Source organism: Anopheles coustani, chromosome 3 (genome assembly GCF_943734705.1).
Source record: "Anopheles coustani chromosome 3, idAnoCousDA_361_x.2, whole genome shotgun sequence".
Lineage (NCBI taxonomy): Eukaryota > Metazoa > Arthropoda > Insecta > Diptera > Culicidae > Anopheles > Anopheles coustani.
The window spans coordinates 13,342,962-13,366,666 of NC_071288.1; the positions used below are offsets into that span (position 1 = coordinate 13,342,962).

Below are 23,705 nucleotides of genomic sequence, written 5' to 3' on the forward strand. Positions count from 1 at the left end.
TTTTTTTTGATGAACGCTTTATTGCATGGTACAGCAAAGTATTCATAGCTTGTGATCTTCAAGTAGTAGAAAAGTAATGTTACTCTCTTTTCCCATTATACCCTACAGGCGACGCTTGAGGCGGAAGAAGCGTCGGGCGCAGACATTGTCATCATCGTGGTACCGGTCGTGATCGGTATTCTCATGATCGCCGGTGCCCTGATCGGAACGTTCCTGGTGATGGCCCGGAACAAGCGGGCAACCCGTGGAACCTACAGCCCGTCCGCGCAAGAGTACTGCAACCCAAGACTGGAGATGGACAACGTACTGAAGCCCCCACCGGAGGAGCGACTGATATAGAAGGGTGGAAAACGGTGCACCTCTTCCTTCTCCTTTACGTTTGTTTGTTTGTATCCTCCCGTTCCGTACGTTCCCCTCGGGTATGTGTGGCCACACACTCCATACATGTCATACATTCCACTAGGTAGGCAAATTACACTGCGTGCGCGTACGTGTAACGAAACTCAGCGAGAAGACAAGTGGTGCCTTCTTATACGTTCCATTTTACTGAACACGATAGACGACACCCCCGGACCTCGTCCTGCATTCCATTGCTAGCGATAAGAATAGAAAGGACACTCATTCTCCCACGAATCCCGAAACGGGTTTCTTCTGATTGTAAAAAGATAGTTTAGTTAACAATAGAGTATCGAGCATGAACGAAGGGTTTTTTTGTTTCTCTGTTAAGTATAAGGACACTATGACCCCGTCCCCCGGTGCCCGGTGTCCTCCGCCAACGTTCGCGTGCGGAAAGTGGTGCTTTTGATCCCCCTTTGATCGGTGGCTTTAGAGGGAAAGTTTTAAGTGGAAAGGGGGTTTAGTGTTTGTGTTTATTTTAAAACCGCTTCCGCCGACGACTACTGATTACATTGTGATATACACTGCGGAAAGTCGGCGAGTCTCTTCCGCCCCGCCCGATGCCCAGGAAGGGAGACGACGCAGGGCAACTGTTTGGACCAAGAAGGATATGGTTGCGGCCAAGCCAAGGTCGAACGTGAAAGGCATTTAGCCTAGACTATTTTTGTAAGAAATATATACCGTCCAATCAAATAATCAATAAACGATCTTTCCTGCTGGCTGACCGCACCTCACTTAAACAATTAAAAAAAAGTTGGATTAGACGAAGGGCAGGCAAAGGACAAACGACTCAAAATAAAATTTCCTCGCTCATCTGCTCGCGAGCCATCCAACCCTCTCCGTTCCTGTAGCAGATTAAACTAACATTCTAGGATTTAAATTATAAAACCTTCGAAATGTGCCTTCAAAATTATGCTTTTGGGAAATTGTAAAAAAGTTAAGCCTTGCACAGGAAAGTGGAGTGAAACAGCAGAAAGCAAGGAACAACTGCCTTCGATCATCTTCATGAGGTACGCTCAGGGGTTCGAAGTAAGAAGAATGTTATCTGTTACCGGTTTTCTTCGGCGCTTTGGGACGCTCCGTACTTCCTGCAACCAAATGCAAACTTTTATCGTAGATTAGGACACGGAGTAAAAAACCATAAAACTAATTTGTTTAGGATTTGGGTAAAATATTGCATCTCACAACATCGCAAAACAGCGGTTTCCGTCTCATCACTTCCAAAAGGCTTTCGTAATTTTTGCATGCAGCAGAGAGAAAAAAAACAATCATTTTTATAGTATGTATTTTACTCATTCGCGCATATGTGAAAACATTATCAGAGAAAAGTGGATCAATATTGTGTAAAGTAACACAGTAGGCAAAGATAAGCAACGTAATTTTATGCGATCGATAGTGTTCAAGCCGGATTGATATAACGAAGCGCTTGGGCGGAAAGGGCAAATAGTTAGTTAAAACAAAACAAAACTAAGGTAAGGATAGCGCAATGACTATGAGAAAGTGAGAACGAAAATAGAAAAAAAAATCAAATAAAAATTCAATGATTGATAACTTTCATCCTTCATGGTTTGATTTATGGTAAAGCCATATTTGAATAATATTCCTTAAACACTTCAACGAAAGAAATAAACTACGAAGTCGCGGCAAAGATACACTTTCGGATGGTATTTTCTCGTACTACTAGAAACAAAAGCCCCGATCATTGTTGAATGATAGAATTCGTATGTTTAATGTTTTCTTTTCCAGTTCTGTATTTTTAAAGAGTTTGTTCTTTTGTTTAAAAAAAAGGCATAACTTGTGAATCCATTTTCCAGATTTCCAAGAGCGAGAGTTTGATTATATTAGTTGTAACAGAAAAAATACTACCCATATCTTCAAGATTCAGGCTCCACACGTTGTCTACAAAACCCGTCCCCGATACTGTCGTCCCTGCTACCACCGTCGTGTTGTGTCGCACAAATCGTCCGAACGCTTCCTAGCGTGTCCATTGGCGTATATGTTTCTAAACTATCTTCCGATCGATGGTTTTAGGTGTTTTATTTAAAAAAAAAAGCGAGAAACAGTGGAACAAACCAACGCGTTTTAGTAGGTATTAAAAACAGTATTAAATCGTCTCCCCTCCCTGTCGTAATCTATCTCCTGCTTCAGTTCCCTATATATCCTCCTCCAAGCGGTTAACTCTGCAACCTCTAAGATATTACTTTGATAACAAACAATCGCGCAATCATTTTGCTAAACGTTTTCTCTTTGATGATCGGTGTTGTAAAGTAACTAACTAACTCGCTAACTAATCTAGAACTAATGTTGATCAATTCTCGAACAAACGTGGTTATCGTAACTTTGTGTTTGTGTGTTCGTGTGTGTGTGTGTCTTTCTCAACCCCACCAGAAGCGGTTCTATTTCAGATCGCTGTACATCTGCCTTAAATAACCCGTGTGGTTTTCTCTAGCACGCGTTTACAGCGCTACAACAATGCGCACACCGTGTTTTTGTCTATCGAACATCCTTTCGCCTTGTTCTTGTATGTATTCGTTTTGTTTATGTTGGGTAGTATGATCCTGCTGCTAGTTTATTCGGTTAGGACTTGTTTGCTTGTATACTCTAATTTCGTGATTTTTACATAATAATTTAACGAGTTTTCTTTAGTCAACATTGCGGATAGCGTTTGCTTTGCGCCGTCAATCTGCTCTACTTCAGTGCCATGGTCGCCTTCGTTTTCTACCTTGTTTTTTTTTTACTTGTTTTGTCATTCACCCTGTCACGAGTTTAGTTTAGTACACGTGTGTTTCCCGCCGCTCCTCTTACACCATGGACCTCCGCAAGACAGCAAACCCCAAGGGTGGCACTTCGTAATCCACTTCTTTGCCCCTTATGTCTTTGATTAAACTATTTTACAGCTTTCTTATATTGTTTTCGCTTAAACGTTAATTATCACATTTCATCGCGTCCTTTTACGGCTGGTCATTTTCTTTTAACGGTTTTCCACCACGCTCCCGACCCCGCTTCAACCCGGGTCGCAAAGGCCTTTGGGACCTTTACTCTCGCCTCTAACGATGCGCGTTTATTTACACACTTTTTGAATACGCAATTATTATTATTCCGAGCACCTTCTGGCCCCCCGGTGCTCGTTCAGTTCGTTGACGTAGTACGATCGATCGGTTTTCCGTTTTTCCAAGCCAACCCGCGGCCAAGTAAGCAAAACGTGAGCGTTTTTTAGCCTTCCCTGGGAACGCGTGTGCGGCTTTTTATTGTATCGTTTGCTAGCTAGTAAAAGTCGTTTAAAATTCTGGCATTATACGTGGAAATAACTAAACCACACAATGTAAAAAAAAATAAATGATCTACAATAGGAATAAAAGAACAAAGGATTTGTGTAAAAAATAATAATGATATAGAATGGAATCATCCTCTGAGCCCACAAGGAAATATACCTTCCCTCTGGCTTGGCTTGGTTCAACAATTACCTTAGCGGTTGATGACTAACGAAGATTCAACTCAACAGGTGCTCTGTGCGTATTTCCATCCGTAACAGGGTGAAAAGGAACTTCCTCTCCCAAAGGTTGAACAATTATTCGGTTCGGTTTACCAACCAACAAATATTAGAACGTAATAAAGTAACATTATCGAAAAACGGGGAACAATCGAGCCCCGGTGATGGAAAGTTTGGCATAAAACAAAAGCGAAACGTACGAGTTAAAGAATACCTAAGAATGGCGTCCGAGAAAAGGCATGCACATGCACAATACTTTGTTAGAAACTAGTTTGTCATACAGTTGACACGCTCACTCGTGGTACCCTAACCCCCGGTTGGATTGTTGGGGTTTGTTTGACGGGGTTTTCCAGGTGTAGGATGCATGTTGCTCCTAAACAGCCGATCGTCCTTCAAACCCGGCTTTGCCTATACGATCCCGTTTACCCTTTTCCTGTGTCTAGCTCTACATGTATAAGGCGATGATGAAACTAGCTATTTACAATTAAATTACACGGCTAGATCCTAGCGGAGGAGACCGTCCAGTGGCATTAAAACAGATTCCATCCGACGGGGCCCTAAAGGATGACCAAACAATGAACGCGGTCGGTGATTTTTTTGTATCGGTTAAGAACCACGGTAACGCCCAATGCTACAGATACAAGATTGATGTGCTTTTCGAGGATACTTCAAAGCACTGCGAGTGTCGTGTAGCAGCATATATTCAGTTCGTGCTTGCAGTAGCTGCCGCTTCGTCTGCTATTTCCGATTCACCTCGATCTTCTGACGCAGGCGTTGCTAATTGCTCTTTCTCCGGCTCACACTTCGTTTCCGTTTCTGTCTCCGTAACCGGAGGAACGGTGGAAGAGGTTACTTCCGGTACATCCGGTTCGGTTACACAATCACTATTGATGGCAGTCGTATTCGTTGCACTCGTTGCACACGGCACGATCGTTCGCTCTCCGGATGCACTGATGGGAGTGGTGACCTTATCCGCGCCGGAGGTGGACTCATCAACATCAGCAGACAGCAGTGGATCATCGATTGGAACGGTCGAGCTAGAAGAGACGAGCGTTTGCAGACCGGCCGTATTGTATTCCTTGACACCCTTCTCGCCGATCGGTACGTGCCGTGTGCCAATCTCCACCAGCAAGATCGTGTGGTTCACGTTCGAGCGGAAGTGATGGTCCGGATGGTTCGGCTGCCAGTAGTGCACGACGAGCCCTACCATCCCCTCCTGCGGGCACCAATCTTTCCACGACTGGCGGCCACCGCTGGCACGGAATTCTTCGTTCGGCCAGATCACGTCGATCCGGCGACCGAGATCAAGCGAGTCACAGATCTGTAACGAGTAATACGAAGTGAATAAGACATCATTCCGACCTGACCTTTTTTCGCTTTGAACACCGAACTAGAAGAGTAATGCACAGGGGCATCAAAAAACTAGAAGCGCTTAAAGATAGTCATCAAATATACTAAAAAGTAGTCGTTCCCAAAGTTATAGCATGTTGAAATAGAGCGGTCAAAATGACCGCTAAAAACATTTGGGACCGCAAGTTGATTCTCGGAACTAGTCAGACTTTAAGGAGAGCATTTTTTTATATTAAGTCGTTTTCGAGCGATTAAAAACGAAAATTACGAAGCGGTCAACATGACCCCTCTATGGATTCTTGCGTTATAGTCGAATGGAACTAACTCTAGCTGTATTAAAATACACACACTGAAATCTCCACAATTCAGAGGGCAACTAACCTGTGATGCATCAACAATAATAACCTTCCGGTTCAGGCCGATGGGCGGTGGACGAAGCTTCCAGTGTCGGTACGGATTAGCCGACGCTACCGCCGGCGTCTTGCCAAACAAATCCACGGTGGACGACTGTTCCGGTGGCGATAGGGTGAACATCAACGTTCCCGGGACACCCGGAATGCGACTTCCTGCGGCTGCCGCACCGCTCCCACTGGCCGTACCCGGCCCGCCGCTCGTATCGTCGATGTACCGCACTTTGAAACCCTCGACACCCGAAAACGATTCGATGAACAGACGCTGCTTGCGCGGCATCGTCGTACTTGGGCTGCCACCACCCGCCGTACTTTGGCTTTCATCGTCCGCTCCGGCCGAACTTTCGTTTCCGCTACCACCCGCTACCCCGCCGGAAGCGGACCCAACAGCCTCGCTCAGTACCTCCCGGAACGAGTCGCGCTTGTTGAGCTGCAGTGCGGTCCACTCGAGTCGGTCCTTGCTGGTACTGCCAAGGTTGCGCTTCGCTATCATACTCCTCTCGCGCACACCCGCTCCTCCCATCGCCGCCATCGCTTCCCGTTCGGCGTCACGCTCGCGGTTCAAAAACCCGGCCAGCAGCGTCGTACTGGTTGGCTTGTTGATGCTGGCCATACTGCCCCGTGCCGCGACCGCACCCGAGATCGACATATTCTGGCTACCGTACGACAGTGTGCCGGCCGTCCCGGAGAGCGTATTGTTCGGCGTCGGTGTGTTGCAATAAACGCCCTGCATCTCCGTCATCTCACCGTCGATGATCGTGGCACTGCCGCTACTGCAGCCCTCCCGACACCGCTGCCGAATGCGCTGCCAGCTGCGGATCAGCATCTGCTGGATCTTCTCCAGCGTGATCTCCCCGCCGACAATCCGGCACAGCTGAGCGTTCGTTTCCGCGTACGATGTGGTCAGCGGCGACACGTAGATCGGGTAACCGATCGGCTGATCGCACGACGAGTTGATTATATTGCGCAGCGCCTGTTTCGCGTTCTGAATACTGCCACGCTCCGGGTTCCGATTGCGCAGATAGATCAGCTCCTGCTGCTGGCCCGCCCAAAGCCCCCGCACACACTCGCGGTTCAGCTTGATGACGCGAAAGTTCAGGAAGCGCTTCGAAAGCCGTATCACCCGATACTCGTCCGACCCATCGTCCATGACGTGACGCAAGGCGAGCAGGTGAGGTGTCCCACGGAGGACCGCATTGCGCCACAGTGGATCGGCTTCGTGCGAAATGACCAGCTCCTTCGTGTGGAAATCGATGGCGTTGTACAGGTTGCTGTAGTCATCGTACTCATCCGGGCAGAGAAAGTGATCCTGATGAAGCTTCAACGACATCCGGACGGCCGGTGCAACGACACCATGCAGCAGCTCCATGTCGGCAAACACCCACTCATCGCGGGGACATGTAATGCGAAAGTCCCCCTTGAACAGCGCGTGCAGACCGTGCAGGAAAAACTCGACGTTACACGACGCACTGTGGCTGGCCGTTGCGAGCGTACGTCGTGCAAGCAGTGCCAGCGACATGCACAGCGAAGTCACCAGTGAGTCACGATTCTGTGGAAAGGATTCAAAAAGAAAAAAATGTATGCTGTAAAATCTTTCCGCCGGGTTTTCCTTCCTTCTACTTACCGAAACGAAGAATTGCTGCGTGTTGTTGGACGACCCATTCGTGGCCGTTGTGGTGGACGCACTTGCACCATTCGTCTGCGATGAGCCGGGTGTGGCCTCTGCACCATTCGAAGATGGTCCCCCAGCCATTCCACCGTTTCCATTGGTTCCACTCGATTCACCGCAATCCACATCAGCCTTACCGCCATCTGCACCCATCCACCCACCATCACCGGACCCGGCAGCCTTATCCTCCTTCTGCTCGACACCATCACGACCACCTTGACCCTCTGCTGTCCCCTTGTTCCCAGCGCCAACGCTCGTTGACGATGAAACCATACAGTTTCCTCCACCGGATGGGGTCGCGGCCACCGTTGTTGTGGTGTTGGTTGTTGCTCCTGCTGCTGCTGAAACATTCCCTTGTCCTTGCCCTTGCTGCGGCTGCTGCTGTTTGTCCGGACCACGATCGTGCGTGGCAGCATGAAGTTGTTGACGTTTTTTGTCACTACAGAACTGAATCCAATCACCGTACACACACCAAAAGCTGGCTCGCGTTATTCCGGCCGCCCGATAGTCGTAATCGTCGTCCAAATTGTTGTTGAACACCGGATCTAGGTCCACGAACTGCCGGTCCGTGGTGTGTTCGAGCGCTTCCTCGATCGCCTTTGACGTTAGCCAACGGAGGAGCTTCGGCGAGCGAAGTGTGTAAAAAATTATGCTCTGGAAGAAAAAGTTGCTGGTTAGTTATCGACAGGGAGAGAGATGATCATTCCAGTGAATATTCGAACTCACCTTAACATAGTACGAAATTAGAACCTTCCGAAACTCAAACACCTGCAGCGTTGCTGTGGCCGAGTTGTCCGAGATGGAGTATCCCTCCAGGACGTACTTGGATGCCATCACCTGCCAGGCGAGCCAGCGAGTCGTAAACATGGCATTAGCACTCAACATTCGCGGCAAATGGCCGATCGTACAGCAGCAACATCCTACAAAGGAAGAAAACCAATATAGATTAGCAACTGGACAATAATTGCAAACTATTCAATCATACCAATATTATCCTCCACCTCCTCTGAGATTGCTTCAACTTCCCGCTGCTGGCAGTAGGTACCACGGAACTCGAGACCGCGCATCTGAAACGTACACAGTCCGTTCCCCAGCTCAATGATGTGCACGAGACAGTTGAGATAATCCGAGGCAAGCACTGAAAGAGTGAGAAGGACCGGAATGGGTTAGAAATTTCACAAAAAATTGATCGTCAAATGAAATCGTCTTTAACCTTACCAAAGCAATCTCCTTGACTGACGTTTCCCCAGCGGCCCATCATCAAATCGCCACACAGCGAGTGCTGCAGCGAGCGGGTCAGGTGCTCGTAGAAGATGCTGTTGAGATTGTTATCGTCCGCACCGAGATCGCGCTCGAGCTGCGAGCTCAGCCGGGTGTTGGAGTGATCGATCCGGCGGGTATTGTAATCGCGCTCCCAGAACTTAATCGGGCGTACGTACGAGGTAAGAAATATGGCACTTCCTAAGGGCGGGGAAGAAGCGAATGGATTCATAAGTAAAGATCGCTTTGGAATAACCTTTCTCATTGGTACTTACCGAGGAATGGATTTAAGGGTGTCGATAGGACCGCACTGATCGCCGTCTGCAGGAAAAGCATCGCCGAGTGGGGTACACTGAACGGCTGGGCGAACGCATGGAACGCCGATCCCCACGTTATTTGCCACGGTGCGATATAGGTGACGACGAATTGAAGCTACCGGACGAGGATTGATAATAAAGATTAAATTTAAAAACACCATTGCGTGGCAGAGATGGCATCCTTCTCACCTTTAATAGAAACTCCGCCACCTTCCGGTACAGGATCGAAATGAGAAAGTAATCGAAGAGGAACGTCTCGCTGGACATTTTGTAGTCGAGGCGAAAAAATAGCACCGTAAAGATGAGTATGATGTACTGGCTGCCCACATCGGAATAGGCATTTCGAACACCTTTGAAAGGAGAATCGTACAAAGTTTATGGATGAAAATAAGAAATGCTCCCAGGTTGGAAAACCTACACCTACACCCCCGACTTACACTTTAGACTGCACACCACGATTAACAGCGTGCCGAGCGTTAGCCCGAACTTGTCCACAATCAGCACCGCATCGGCCGTCAGCGCACTGACAAAGATCAGCGGGTAGAGGATGTTCCGCTCGAAGAAACACAGCAGCACGTACATCGTCTCGAACCACATAATCTTCGAGAGGTTCTGCACCTCGAACAGGCCGAATTCGTCCGGTTTCAGAATCGGCTTGGCGATGCACAGCCACGGCAGGTGCTTGCGCAACTGCGGCACGATGTAGTGCACGAGAAACCCCAACAGGCAGGCGCCCGTGTGCAGCACGTAGTTAATTTCCGGCTGCAGCACCGTAAACACCGTACTGCAGTGAAGGCTAAAGGTGGCCAGCGACAGGACGGCGCAAACGACGGCATCGTTCTTTAGCCGGGCCGTCACCGTGTCCTGCAGTTTCCGGGGCAGTGGGTCGTCCAGCTCCTTCGAGCCACCACCATCGCCTCCTCCCCCTCGACCACCCGCCTCTTCGTCAAAGTCCCGGTTCATCTCGTCCGTCGAGCGTGCCGTCGATGACTCTGCTCCCGCACTCGATCGCCTCAGTTCTCCACCGACACCGGCACCTGCCCCCCCTTCGTCTTTGCCGTCGTCGCACGAATCGGACGATAGCTTCGAATCCGCCTTGCTCGACGCGTCCGAATCGTAGTCCGAGTGCGTCAACAGGTTCGACTTGATCACCGCCCAGAAGTACGTGAAGTCGCTGGTACAGCGCGACAGGTGATACGCCACCGTCACCAGGCACGCACAGTACATCGAGAACAGTACGTGCTGCGTACCGGTCTCCGATAGCGCCCCATAGACGAGCCCATACAGCAGCGTACATGCGACGATCGAGCGCACGACCGAAAGGAACGACGCGAGCAAACTGCACGAAGCGTTGCTCCCGAACAGATGCATATCGATCTGCTCCAGCGCGTACATCGTGAACGTGTTGATCTGCGGGAACAGACCCAAGCTGAACAGGAACGGAAACGCAAGGATCACCACCGACAGCACACTCTGCGCCGACTGGAGGAAGGTGATGATCGAGATTGGGAAACCAAACAGGACGATCGATAGCGGTGCTCGGGCTCCCCCCGCAATGCCCAGCTCCAGCTCGTACTCGCGCAACAGCCTGTGCACAATGAGCAGTAACGCGCAGCACAGACAAAAGTAAACCGGCCGCGAGTAGGTGACGGTTTTGTTGAACCCATGGATCGGCGAAGCGGCGTCCGGTTGGACACTCTTCAGCAGCGAATACTGACTACCGGCGATCACGAAGCAGAAGATGAACGCGTACAGATCCTCGTAGAACTTGAGGTACAGCACGAGCGAACCAAGCAGCGACACCAGCGTGCAGAGTGCAATCGCTAGCACCACCTGCGCCCAGCTTGTGTCACGATCGAACAACGCCAGCAGCTGCAGCCGATTCATCGAGATATTCAGGTGCTCGCGGAAGCAGAGGAACTTTAGTGGAAACCGATAGTACCGCTTCGGGCGTACCACCTTGGCGGCACTCACACCACCGCCACCGGTGGTCGTTTCACCGTACTGCACGACATCGATGGTGCTCTGGCCACGCGAAAGACTACAATCCGTCGACGCCACCAGTGCCTTATCGACGATCCCGCTTCCCGAGTTGATCGAGGCACTGTTAAAGTCATCCACCGTCGAAGACATCATTCCCACCGTAGCTCCCCCACCGGAGGCCGACGTTGAGGCGAGTCCACTTCCCACACCTCCGACCCCACCTACACCAGTTCCTCCACTGGTCGATGGACCACTGATGCTGATCGTACGATGGTGGTGATGATGATGCATATGCGAATGCGCGTGCAGATGATGGTTGAGCGTACTGAAGCGCTCCTTGATCACATTGGCCGCACAATGCAGCCACCGGTCGGAATCTCCCGTTACGTAAAAGTTCATCGGGACCTCACCGACACTGCCGGACATCAGTTCGTTGCAAAGCACACGTGCATTACCGTTGCCCGTGCCATTGCCTCCCGCAGCGGAATTGGCCATCGCAGCTATCGACTGTAGTCGGGCCTGCTGGTGTTGACTTTCCAATGTTTCCAAGTAATAGCTACTATTATTGTTATTGTTGTGGTTGTTGTTGTTATCGTCGTCCCGCCAAAAGTCTGCGCCCGGTGTGGCCACCGCACCGGTCGATGATCCGGACGCACCACCACCGCCCCCGTTATCGACACCGTCGGATGGTTTCAGCATACGCAAACGGCAGTTCAGCTGCCGATACGGACGCGTGGCAGGCAGTGGCACTGGCCGACGAAAGGTGAACCCATTGGCCGTTTGTTGCTCCGAGAGTGCGCTGTTTCCGGGCAGATAGATCGGTGGAATGGCCACGTCGGAACGGTAGTTGAGAAACGTAATCAACGGGGCGGCGGTTGAATTCTCCGGAATACGCTCCGCCGAAAGCCTCTGCGAGAGCGTCCGATTGTACGCCTTGCTGCTCGCGTTCGGATAGTTATCCTCCACGCTTAATCGACGCGCACCCATATACATCCCCCCGGACGGGGGTGTCGTCGTCTTCGGAATGGCACCCAAACTACTACGCTGTCCTAACGAAACCGTCCCTTCTGTCGAAGCACTCGCAGCTCCCTCGCCAATCAGCTTCGTCATACCGCTGGGGCCCGGAAGTTGCGGTTCCGATTCGCTACTTCCAACCGTGGCCGCATCGGACGCACCGCCTCCGTCACGAGCCGTTTGCTCCTTCACGATCAGCAGATCCTTCGAGCTGGCACTAGCCTGCTCCCAATCGCTCGACGAGTGGCACGTCATTTCGTCGAACGTTTTCATCGTCGACCGGAGTAGCTTGTGGTGCGGACCACCCTCAGTCCCACCCCCCGTCGTACTGATCGTCGGACTGGAGGACGTTTTCTTCACCTCGCTGGCTAGCTTCTGCGTCACCACCGCACAACAAGAGCCATTTTTCGCCTCCACAATGCTTCCTCCCGCATGGGCCGATGCCGTTCCGACCAGCTGCTCGGAGTTCGTTCGATGAGCCCGAGGCTCCAGCAGAGGCGATCGCGATCCGGCATTGTTTTCCGTGTCGGAATCGGTTGACTGAAGGCCCGCATCTTGAGCATCGAGATCGGATTCGTCCGCCGGATCGTCGAGCGCAATCACAGCCATCCCCGATGCGGGTAAACGTTGCTGTTCTTGCTGCTGCTGCTGTTGCTGTTGGATTTGCTTCTGCTGATGGTGCAACCTACGAAGTTGATCGTGTCGCGTAAGATCCTCCTCGCTGTCCGCTATCCGGCCGTGCAGTTTCCGTCCATCATCTTCCGCTTCCGCTTTGTGTTTGGCAGCTCCTTCGACTCGATCGCCACAGCTATTCACCTGATCTACAAGTGCGTCTTCGCCACCGTCCACATCCACAGCTTCCATCGCGCCATCGTCTTCCTCTTCGTCATCCTCATCGCCATCGTCTTCCTCCTCGTCTTCGTCCTCCTCGTCTTCCTCTTCCCGGTCCTCGTCATCCTCGTCATCTTCCAACCCTTCGTCCGAGTCCGAGTGAAGATCGAACCTTTGTACCGGTGTCTTATCATCCAGCGCCATCCTTCCACCGCTACTACTCTTGATGGGCGTACTTTCGTCCGACTGCTCCGCGATCGGATACACCGGTTCCATTCCGGCCCCTCCGCTCGATACTCCCTCATCCACCCGGGCCGGTTGACCATCGGCACCGTCGCAGACGTCCACCAACCCGGATCCACTGCTTCCTTCGTTGGACTTAGTAAACAAGTTCAGGTACGGATTGCGCGACAAGCTTTTGCTAGGCGGAGGCAGCACTGTGTGGCGCGGGTTTCGCAGCGTCTGCCCACCGATTACCTCCACACTGTTGGGGTGCGTTGGCGTGAGGTTGGGAATCGAGGCCGGACTGCAGCAAATCTCCAGCGCCGCGCTCTTGATCCTGCGCACCGACGTTAGCGAACGCGGCATTGGACGTCCCGTGGCACCACCGGCACCGGTCGTGTTGGTTGTGTTCGAGTGACGCCGCCGTTTACTGGACGAAGGGACACCTTCTCCGGTGCCCCCGTCATTCGATCCGTTGTTCCGTCCACCGCCACCACTAGATCCGATCGCTCCGGCGACGGCACTGCTGCTACTGCTCGCTACCGTTGGCAACTGCAAGGCCGACATGGTGCTACTCGAGTCCCTCCGGATCGGTGGAGTGGCCTGATGCAGCAGATACCCGGTGGTACCCTTCCCACTGCCGTTGGTCGACTCGTTTCCTCCACTCGGATCGGCGCTCGCCAGCTGTACGGCCGATTTCGTGTAGCTGTGGTCCATGTACAGATCTGGTTCGCGATTCTGCAGCGCCAGCAGATGATGATGGTGATGATGGTGATGGTGATGGTGCGAGAGCTGATGGTTGCGAAACAACGACATTATCGATTTGTTGCTCTGATCGTCCGAACTTAGGTGCCTTTGCAGCTGCATACCACCTCCCTCGTGACCCACACCTCCACTGCTGCCTCCCCGTTGACGGCGATTGCGCGTCCCATCTGACACATCTCCGTGTACCGTTCCTTCCCCTCTCCCAGCCCCTCCGCCCGTCGCATTATCCGCACCCATACCGAGCTTCTCGGAATCGAGCGAAATCTGACGCTGCAGCTGGGTGTTCATGAAGCGCTGCTTCCGCTTCGATTTGTACTGATGCCGCCGGAGCGACGCGTTCGACTGGGCACCTACCATGCGCGTACTACCCGGAAAGTGGTCCTTCGTGCGGCCACTTTCACCGCCACCCTTCGGTTGATCACCGAATTCGCGCGTCATCTCGCGCACGACCGTCTCGAGCACGAGCTCGGAAAAGCGCTCCTGGTTCGGCGTCGACAGCGAACGCTTGTGGGTGGCCGTATTGCACACGTCCGCCGAGTGCGTTTGCACCGTGTTACATCGCACGATCGACCCGCTGCCCACAATCGGACCGTACGGCGTTTCACTGTTCGCTTCCGCCACGTGGTTGCTCCGGAAGCAGGTGTCACTGCAGGCGGCCGACGCCGGGATCGAGTCATGCCTGCCGGCCGCCCCGCCACCACTCAACCCACTATCGCTCGACTCGGAGCTGTTCTTCCGGTGTACGTCCACCTTCAGGTCGATCGTGCTCGTCACCTGCTCCTGGTAGTCGATCGAGATCGCACTGTTGGCGTAGCTGTTCTCGTCGCTGTGCTGGTGTTCGACGGACGTGCGCGACGACACGTTGACCGGGGGTGTGCCCCCGCCGCCACCGACACCACCCACACCCCCGCCGCCCACCTGCCCCGTGCCGAGCATTTGCATCTCCATCCCCGGCTCGTCATCGTCCTCGACCGTTTCGTGCGGTACCTTCCCCGCTCCACCCGGACCGCCGAGCCCTCCGCCCACCAGACCGCTGCCACTGCCCGGCTTCTTCAGATTCGTTTCGGACAGCGTACGGGCCCGGTCATACATCCGATGCAGCGCCACGTTCACCGTCTTGAAGAAGGTGATGATGATCGCGATCAGCACGCAATAGACGCTCCATACTGCTACGGTGGTGGGAAAGTACTGCAAAGAGAGAAACAGGCGCACCGTTACTGATAGTGAGTAATTTTTATTGACAAAATTATGGCCATTTTTATTATAATTCCCCACTAAACATGGAAAATGAACGCGGTGTCTCCGGGGTTATCGCACATTGCACCTCTCCGCTCCTTCCGGGTATCAGCCGAGTTGCTATTTTTAGCCACACGATTACTCATTCACCAACAAACAACATTAAACATAATGTACGCGCCACCACCATTCTGTGTAATGCAAAGCCCGGTGACACGGAAGATAGATAGCTTATCTACCGATGCAACTACCGGGGGGCGATTGGAACGACCGATTCGTTAGCTTCGGTGACTCGGCAGAACGCACATAACAACCTGAGATGTTTCAAGTCGTTTTTGTCAACATACAACCATAAATAGATGGCTGCTGAGAGTGTCAGTAGAGCGAGAGAAACCTTTGTATTGGAGGTATCCTATTTAATTTATTAAACAAGTCAATTTCGATCGTTAGGAGCGTTGTTGAACACTTATTCGTGTTTATAACTATAATCAACTAGAAAAGGTAATCACGGATTACTTTGAAGGGATTGAGCCTGTTTTTGACGTTATAATTAAAAAGGTAATAAACTCTTGTTACTAATTGTTGGTACATGTTATCACAACCCAAAGAAGACCATTAAACATTCATGCACTCAAGCATAAAACATTCGTCTAGAACAGAAGTCGGCAAAGTCCGGTCCACCAACTGATTTTATCCGGCCTTTTTTTAAAGAAAATTTTAATGTTTCATACAAAAAACCCATCTCAATTTTTATCGGCTTTGTTCCCGATGTCAGATTTGTTTTCTTCCCAAAAGTGAAAATTAAAATTGTTGAACAAGCTATATCTGTTGGTATAAGTTGAAAAAAAAAACAATATTCAACGAACATAAGTTTGAAAATGTTCAAAAAAGTTTAATGATAAAATTTCAAATATTTTATCTTTTACCACATTTTATGTAACTTTACTATATAAAAGATGATACTCCATTTAAAAGGGTACTACTTTGAATACATTAAGTCATCGCCCGCTTTCGGTTTCCTTTTTAACATCTGGTTCTTTTTAGGAAATGTATGCCGTCCCCTAGGCTAGAGCAATTTTTGTTTAAGAAATCCATTCAATATAAAACGTACTTCAATCATTCCTTCCTGAGGCCATCCTTTATCCATAACACTTGTCAGCATCAACATATCCAAAGGAGAATTTTTTTTTTTTAAATAAAGCAAGGGAACTGAAAGACCAGTTCTGTTGAGTACACAGTACTGTTAAACGCGTTACACAAAAAGGTAAACAGATAATCGTAAACCAACAAACGCATTTACAGGCGCGCTGCTAATACGTAGCAGGAAAAAAAAAACGGTGACATGTTAACTCGTTATCTTTCTCCACGTGTTGTGCGGACGCCTTGGCGACACACACCGCGTGTCCGTTAAGGTGGAAAAATCAACCAGAAATAATCGACCGCAGTCGCATTTCGTCTAAGTTCCGTCCTTTGGAACGGTCCCGGCCACTGACGCAAGAGTGCCCTCGTTAATCGCAACGGCCGGTGCATAACGATGTAGCACAAAGACACGAGCATACAACACGCGGTCCAGCCCAAGAACGGGTGGTGGCCACCGGATCGAGAGGACGCGAGAAATGAAAGTGCGAACAGGTCGCCACCACCGCGTGGCCATCACCATCATCATCATGTGCTCGGAAAGAGCGTTCCGAGTAATGCAATCGTCTCCATTCCTTCACCCGCACATTCGCCTCCGAACCGCGACCGCGTAGATGTACGGGTTCGTTGGTTGTGTTGCCGGCACGAATGCGTTACGGTGGGGGGGAGGGGGGGCTAGGACTAGTTTACGCCGTCGCGCTTATTACCGTCAACCTTCTCTCGGTGGCACACGGAACCGGACGACTCGGGGAGATGGTGCCATATTGCCGGTGGGCAGGATTTGGCGGAGGTTTTAGAAAGGAAATTAGAGAAGAAAACAAGGAGGTGCAAAATAGATTAAGCGCTAGTAACAGCTACGCAGTCACAGAAGACCCAGAGGGGGTAGAGAGAAAGAGAGAGTTTGTATAAACTACTGGAATACCGGTTGCCAGGAACTTATTTCGCGAACGTCCAACAACAATTGAAACCCACGAACATCGGTCGCATCTTTTTCTGGGTTGCTGGAAAAGGTGAATGAATGCAAATGCAAGTTCATAAAAGGTGAAAGATGTTTAACAATTTACTAATGGCACTTGAAGTTGATTTTATGGTTTATTATATTGTTCGTTGGTGATTGCATCTCCAACTGTTAAACGCATTTTGTTAATAGATTTTCCTGCACATGAACTTGCCATGTCTCTGGCATTACTTTAAAACGTACCACGTTCAAATTTATTTCCCGATTAAATATTTACAGAAAACCCCGTTCAGCTTGGTTAATTGTGTGTTGAATGGTTGAAGGAAGATCAATTCAACAATTCAAAATCCACGTCGTTTTAGAATGCATCCCGAACGTCTTGATAAAGAAGGTGCATATTATAAACTTCATAAATTAATTAGTTTTCACACATGGTTTGGAGACAATATGTTTCACATACATACACATACAACCCATTTGAAGCCAACCTAATACCGGTACGTTGTTGCACAGTAGCATCGGGATTCGACCTTGGTGCTGGCAATAGCAAGCAGCAGAGCAGCACCGAGACTCAAAACTGGCAGCTTCGCGAGCTTTGTCTGGGAAAAGTGCATCGCATCTAATGTCAAGAGCGAACCGTGGAAGAAACCGTGGTGATGGAATTAATTCGCCACGGTTTGGTGCGTGCAGGGCAGGCAGCAGCAAGTACGGTGGTATCCATTACTTCCAGCTGACGGTCGGATGTGCATTATCAATTAAGAGACCAAATGCGTTTTAAGCTCGAACGAACGAACAAACGAATGCATCGCCGACGAGAGCAAAATGCGGTGAATAAAAATGATAAAACTCTTGCATGAAAGATAGCCACCGCTAATCCTTCGCCGGGGCATGGGGTTTTTTTATTTCTCCATTTCGCTGTCCATCAGGGAACAAATCTTGCCGAATCATCGTCGCTTATCAGGCCCAAAAATTGTATGCTAAAAAGATAAGCGAACGCACGACCAAAAACTGGGGAGATGTTTCTCCTACGATGTAATCCATCGAAATGGAAGACGTCCCATTTGCGAAATCTGCCCCTATAACGCCAATATAGCATCACTGTCCTCAATTTATCCCCAACACCATCACCGGGTAGGGGTGAGCGATAGCGAGCTCGGCTCAAGAACCATATTATGAAACAAGGCCATGGTCAAGTGTAATAGCTTGGCAAAGGTGGCTCGCTGGCTGGCAGCATTAAGTAACCTACTACTACGAATCTACTTGAATCAATCGACACAGAAACAACGGTCGTCCGACACACGCCGCACCTATCTCCAATAATTACGTGAGCGTTAAGGGAGCGCGGGCGTACGTCTGTGCACTTCTCTCGCATTAATGCAAGTAGCAAATGCACATTCCCTTGCCTGCAGCTTCTGCATTCTGGTGGGGTGGTTTCAATTGTGTATACGCATGTTTCTTCCCGCACGTCGTCGAGTCGTGTGCCCATCAAATGTTGAACACTTATCGTCGACCTCTATTGGTGGTCAATTTTAGCAGATACTCGTTCTCCGATCGGACATTTGAACAGTGTTTGATGTGCCCTTCTTTCCCGTCGTCCCAGTTAATCGACATCACGTGAGAGCAAATACTGTTTGCCCTCCTTCTTTTCAGGGCCCTTTTTGAATCGAACCGTTTCTTTTCTCCGCCTCAGATGGGTTAGATGCCACTTTGTTACATTCGTTTAGCATCGGGAACACGCTGAAGGTCGGTAACGTAAATGAGAATGTTTGTCAATTGATTTGATGATCGACAATTACAAAGCCGTCACAGGCCACCGTCGGCTCCGATGATCGAGATGCTTCATCTTGAGGAAAAAAAAACATTCTACCACTTCCCCCGGCGTTTCGTACCGTGCCTTCTATGTGGCGGGTTTATAGCATGAATCATCTGCGACTGGCGACAACTTACCATGTAGATGATGAACGGGAGGAACAACAGAAACAACCAAATGTACAGATGGACGGCATTGCAGAAGACATTCTGATGCACGTCGTAGTACCAGCCACCGGTCAGGCTGGCGAGCACTCCCTGGCGCAGGATTTCCAACGTTTGCGAACCCATTGCTGCTCGTTCATTGCATACTGCTGCTCGGCGGCCACCGTTTGCTGCCGTGCCGTGGCCGCACCGTATCCGTCCCTGCTGCCGACCAGTGTTGTGTTACCATTCGTGTTAGTGTGCTACCATGCCAGCCACACGGCGCGACGGTCAACGTAGCTGTTTTGCAGCTCAGAACCGGATCGCGTTCGATTGACGTAGTCGCTCCGGATTTTCACAACGTTGCTGCTGCTTTGGATTTGAAACGTGGGCTACTTTGGTATTTCCTCTGACCATTCGTTTTGTCAGATCGAAAACAACAAACTCTTTTTTTTCTCGCTGGTGCCAACACACGCGCACGCATTCGCTCGTACGACCTCGACGCACTATTTATTTTTGCGACCCAAACACTGCCTCACACTTCACTCCACGAACCTCACAGCCAAAAGGCCTCGAAGGAGCGTGATGGCGTGTTGCCTCTTTCTTCTACCGCGGAACTAATCAACTTTCTTTCAATCGCACTCCACTTCCTGCTTACTGCTGGCTCACTCGGCATGCTTTAGCGCCGTAGTACCGCGCGCACTTCACCATCCGACCATTTATCCGAATGTTTTCGTACGTGCCCGCAAGGAAAAGATTCCGTGCACATCCACACGGCCTTCCCAAAACCGGACCTGCGTTCGACTTGAGATCTGCGATTTTCCTACCACCGCACGATGCACTTTCTCAAAAAACGTTGGCCGACCCCCAACCGAGAAGAATTCACTTGCTGGAGGAGAACGATCGCACCAGCGACGGTACGACGAACGGTGCTGTAACGCGCTGTTTTGTGCCCCCGGATTGAGACTGCTTTTCTTCTAGCCCGTATCGGGACGATTGCTGCTTGCTTTTACGACACCTTTTCCACAGGCGGACACTATTCCGATAGGGCAGACTACGCGGAACCGTCTCGGAGCGATATGCTAACTAAAATTAGATGACTAATATTCGCAGCATTACAAACTATTTCGCACACGGACTCGCTGAAACTCGAGGCTTGCTTTACTCCTTTCTTTTCTTTGACTGTTTCTTCAAGACTTTTCTTTCCGTCTTCTCGCCCCCCACCGCACTCTTTTCCGCATCAAAGTCCGCTGACAGCTGCTTTTTGACAGCGGCGGACTGTCAAAACCCCCCCAAGGTGCAGATATACGACCGCTTGTGTATACCTTGGGCTGGAAAGGTAAACAAGCACCCCGCGCTGCACACCGCAAATAATCGCACATCATCGCACGAAACTTATCAGTCGTTTTTTAAAGCGGCTCGTCGCTGTGAATTTTTCGTGATACTCACGATCGGCAGTGACCTCGCTCAGTGTTATATCCGTAGTTTCTTATTAGGTAAGTTTAATTTTATGAAAGTTTTGCTAGTTTTTGAAGGCAAAACATCAGATGTAAAGCGATTGTTTACAGCTGGGAGGGTAGCTGTTATCGTTCTTCCTCTTTTTTAAGGTGTCTTAAATTTTGGTTCCTGATGTACTGTACATGATAAGCCGTTTACCGAGGAATCTTTGTTTGACATTCGCCAGGAAAATTTTAAGAAGAAGGTAATACGCTACTTTGCGACGATTTAGTTTTACGCTATCTTACCAAACAAATATTCCGTTCACAGATACTCCCCATACTGCCGTTGACCTTGTGCCTTCCGAATTGTCTGGTGGCGGTGAACCGAAGCGAGAAAGTTAATTGGCTAGATTGATAGTGCAAGACGTAGCCTTCTCACTGCCCTCCAAAATGCCCTCGGACGTGAAGGAATTTTTACGCCAAGCAGCAATGCAAGTCGGCGCGGGCGGATCCGCTGGCTTCGTGGAGGTTTGCATTATGCATCCACTCGATTTGGTCAAAACGAGGCTGCAACTTCAAGCTAGTCCCGCTGCTGGTGCTTCCAAGTCTGCTGTAAAGTACCGCAATGAGAAAACGAATGAGATGATTCGTTATTTATTTCTCCATTCTTGATATTTCAGACATACTATAATGGTGTATTCGATTGCATCCGTAAGATGGCCAAAGCGGAGGGAGTCTTTTCGCTGTATAAAGGTATCTTACCTCCGGTGTTGGTTGAAACACCGAAACGAGCCGTTAAATTTTTAACCTTCGAACAGTACAAGCGATTCTTCATGTTCGGATCTGACAAAGCTACACCTCTGGTATGATAGATTACCGCATTGGGAAATATTCGACAACCACATCAAAACCATGTTTCGTTCTAGACTTTCTCCTTAGCTGGACTAGGAGCGGGTGTAACGGAAGCGATCCTTGTAAATCCCTTCGAAATGGTTAAGGTGACCTTGCAGGCTAACAAAAACAAGTAAGAATGAACATGCCGATGGCACGAAAATAAAATTAAAGCTTTAAAACATATTTTATCCATTTTCAGAATGGGACAGGTACCGACCACTTGGGCTGTTACCAGGCAGATCATCAACGAATCTGGCTTCGGTTTGAACGGGCTCAACCGTGGACTGACGGCTACCATCGGGCGAAACGGGGTGTTCAATATGATTTACTTTGGTTTCTATCACAGCGTCAAGGGCATTGTGCCCGAATATAAGGTACAGAAAATGGTTTGGTTTCATCAGATTGTACGTTCAACATCATCATCGAACTATGTGACGCATCTCTCGTCTAATGCTACATCACATCGAACAATTTGCCTCATATTCATCGTGTTTCATGTTTCGTCCGCTCTAACACAACAGCTGCCCTTAGAGTATGGTTAGGGAGAAATGGTAAGTGGTGGGTGATCTGTTATTTAATGTCAGTGATATTGTTTTCTGGTTGTGGGTAGTTTTTTTTTCTTTTGCTCCATCCCGTACTTGTCGTATCTAACCAACATGATCTGCCACTTTCTTTGCTTGAATGATCCGCTGCTTCCATTCGTATATTGCTTGATTATATAACGCAAAATTATGGCTTTCGCCAATCGCTTCTTCGTTACTAATATTTGTTCATTTCAAAATCATTCCCGATATTACTGTTTGTCCATCCAAACAATAGAAAAAGGTTAACTGCTGCATAACTAAGAACATTTAATATTGATTTAATCTGTATCAGGATCCCGTGCAAGAATTCCTGCGCAAAGTTGGTATTGGATTCGTGAGTGGAACCCTCGGATCGGTCGTGAACATTCCTTTCGATGTAGCAAAGTCTCGAATTCAGGTTTGTAGTGAACAGACTGATAGTTATGTTTTTTTGCTCCTAACCATCCCTACGTTGGTTGTTGTTTCCTAGGGTCCACAACCGGTACCCGGACAAGTGAAGTATCGTACCACATTTGGCTCGATCGCCATTGTCGCCCGGGAGGAAGGCTTTGCGGCGTTGTACAAAGGCCTCACTCCGAAGGTGATGCGTCTGGGTCCGGGCGGTGCAATCATGCTCGTCGTTTACGAGTATGTGTACGAATTTCTCGACGGGTACTTTAAGTAGTTGTATAACCGAGTAATGGGACATGCAATTAAAGGAGGAGTGCCACGAAGAGCATAAAACAACATACCGTTAGACTAACCCCAGCGGCGATCGTTTGGAAGTTCCTTGTTTGAACAAAACTCTTTGAAGATTTATCGTAAACGTGTTGCATTTAAATATTGAGTATTTCAGTCAGCTGTTTGCAGGGTTTTATATAAACATTTTTTTGTTAAACAAACTATTCCAGAACAAATCTTTAGGCCATGATATAAGTATTATTTTGAGGTGTAATGTTACAAAATGGATACCTGTATAAATTGGGTAATTTGTTGTTTTAAATAAAAATGTTTTCTTATTCAAAGTTGAACTTCGAATCTTTTTTAAACATCATAATGCGATCTTAAGCAGCGAAATGAGTATAAATAAACGTGTTACTACTTACGCTGGTTGCAATAAAAAAGGTTGACTAAAACGTAACTAATCAATGTTTTTATTTGTCTTCATTTTGTACAATTATGCTAACATCACGTTCAAACACTTCTTCCACTTAATATTAATTAAGCTGCTGTTCATCACGGTACCCCGTAGTGAAAAAGAATTTCTTTCATGTGTAATGACTGATATTTACAAATGGTGTGAGGATGAGAATTTGTCAAAACTCCGTTCGCTACAAACGGATGCTGCGGAAGGCTTCCGCCTTAGGAAAGATATTTCGCTAAAGGAAAGGTCCAACTATTAGTACCGCTGTCCCCGATAGTTGCCGAATGTTTGCATCTGGTAGGTGGATGCAGCCGGTTCGGTGTCGTCGTGGTACGTGACCAGATCGTAGGGATTGTCGTGTAGCTTCACACGGCTGTGCGACTTGGCGATCGCCGGGGATGCCGCGGCCGTCGGATAGTACAGTCGGTTATCGTACAGTGGCTGGTTACTCGGGTAGCCCTGGCTCGGCTGGACCTGCTGCACCTGGAACGGGCTGGCTAGCGGGAATTGAGCCTGCGCCGGGAAGAACACGTTGTTGCCGAAGTATTGCTGCGCGGGGAATTGCGCCTGGAAACCGGCTGTCGGTGGCCACACCGCTGGTGCCTGATGGACGTAGTGCTGATAGCTCACCAATGGGATCGGTGTCGGTTGGAATCTTTCATCCCCGAAACCGT

General features: G+C 49.4%; 3 protein-coding genes across 4 annotated transcripts in view; 2 read left to right on the forward strand and 1 right to left on the reverse strand.

Annotated features, from left to right (window-relative positions):
• The window catches only part of LOC131271345 (protein crumbs), a 33,236-nt gene extending 31,290 nt beyond the window's left edge, over positions 1–1,946 (forward strand). For both annotated transcript variants that reach the window (XM_058272746.1, XM_058272747.1), the window contains one exon: positions 109–1,946. In XM_058272746.1, the coding sequence (XP_058128729.1) occupies positions 109–339 (231 nt within the window). In that variant the 3' untranslated portion in view covers positions 340–1,946. The remainder of the gene's footprint in view (positions 1–108) is intronic.
• Positions 1,947–3,047: 1,101 nt separating this feature from the next.
• On the reverse strand, positions 3,048–19,524 carry LOC131272147 (protein pecanex). The gene is made up of 10 exons (XM_058273788.1): positions 18,986–19,524; positions 9,330–14,895; positions 9,082–9,242; positions 8,851–9,007; positions 8,534–8,776; positions 8,301–8,453; positions 8,042–8,235; positions 7,271–7,969; positions 5,618–7,195; positions 3,048–5,207 (listed from the first exon to the last, which is right to left on the reverse strand). The coding sequence occupies exons 1-10, from the start codon at positions 19,136–19,138 to the stop codon at positions 4,590–4,592; spliced, it is 9,522 nt and encodes a 3,173-aa protein (XP_058129771.1). The 5' UTR covers positions 19,139–19,524; the 3' UTR covers positions 3,048–4,589.
• Positions 19,525–20,376: 852 nt separating this feature from the next.
• LOC131258474 (mitochondrial 2-oxodicarboxylate carrier) lies at positions 20,377–22,905 on the forward strand. The gene is made up of 8 exons (XM_058259799.1): positions 20,377–20,487; positions 20,560–20,693; positions 20,759–21,042; positions 21,111–21,293; positions 21,357–21,454; positions 21,524–21,698; positions 22,201–22,305; positions 22,378–22,905. Exons 3-8 carry the CDS (start codon positions 20,881–20,883, stop codon positions 22,570–22,572), a joined length of 918 nt encoding a protein of 305 aa, XP_058115782.1. The 5' UTR covers positions 20,377–20,487; positions 20,560–20,693; positions 20,759–20,880; the 3' UTR covers positions 22,573–22,905.
• Positions 22,906–23,705: the final 800 nt, after the last annotated feature.

Coding starts and splice junctions, on each gene's coding strand:
- LOC131258474 (XM_058259799.1), top strand. CDS start 20,881: ATGCCCTCGGACGTGAAGGAATTTTTACGCCAAGCAGCAATGCAAGTC. Junction 21,699..22,200: donor GCATTGTGCCCGAATATAAG/GTACAGAAAATG, acceptor AATCTGTATCAG/GATCCCGTGCAAGAATTCCT. Junction 22,306..22,377: donor TAGCAAAGTCTCGAATTCAG/GTTTGTAGTGAA, acceptor GTTGTTTCCTAG/GGTCCACAACCGGTACCCGG.
- LOC131272147 (XM_058273788.1), bottom strand. CDS start 19,138: ATGGGTTCGCAAACGTTGGAAATCCTGCGCCAGGGAGTGCTCGCCAGC. Junction 8,777..8,850: donor ACCCTTAAATCCATTCCTCG/GTAAGTACCAAT, acceptor CCCCGCCCTTAG/GAAGTGCCATATTTCTTACC. Junction 7,196..7,270: donor CGCAGCAATTCTTCGTTTCG/GTAAGTAGAAGG, acceptor TCCTTTCCACAG/AATCGTGACTCACTGGTGAC.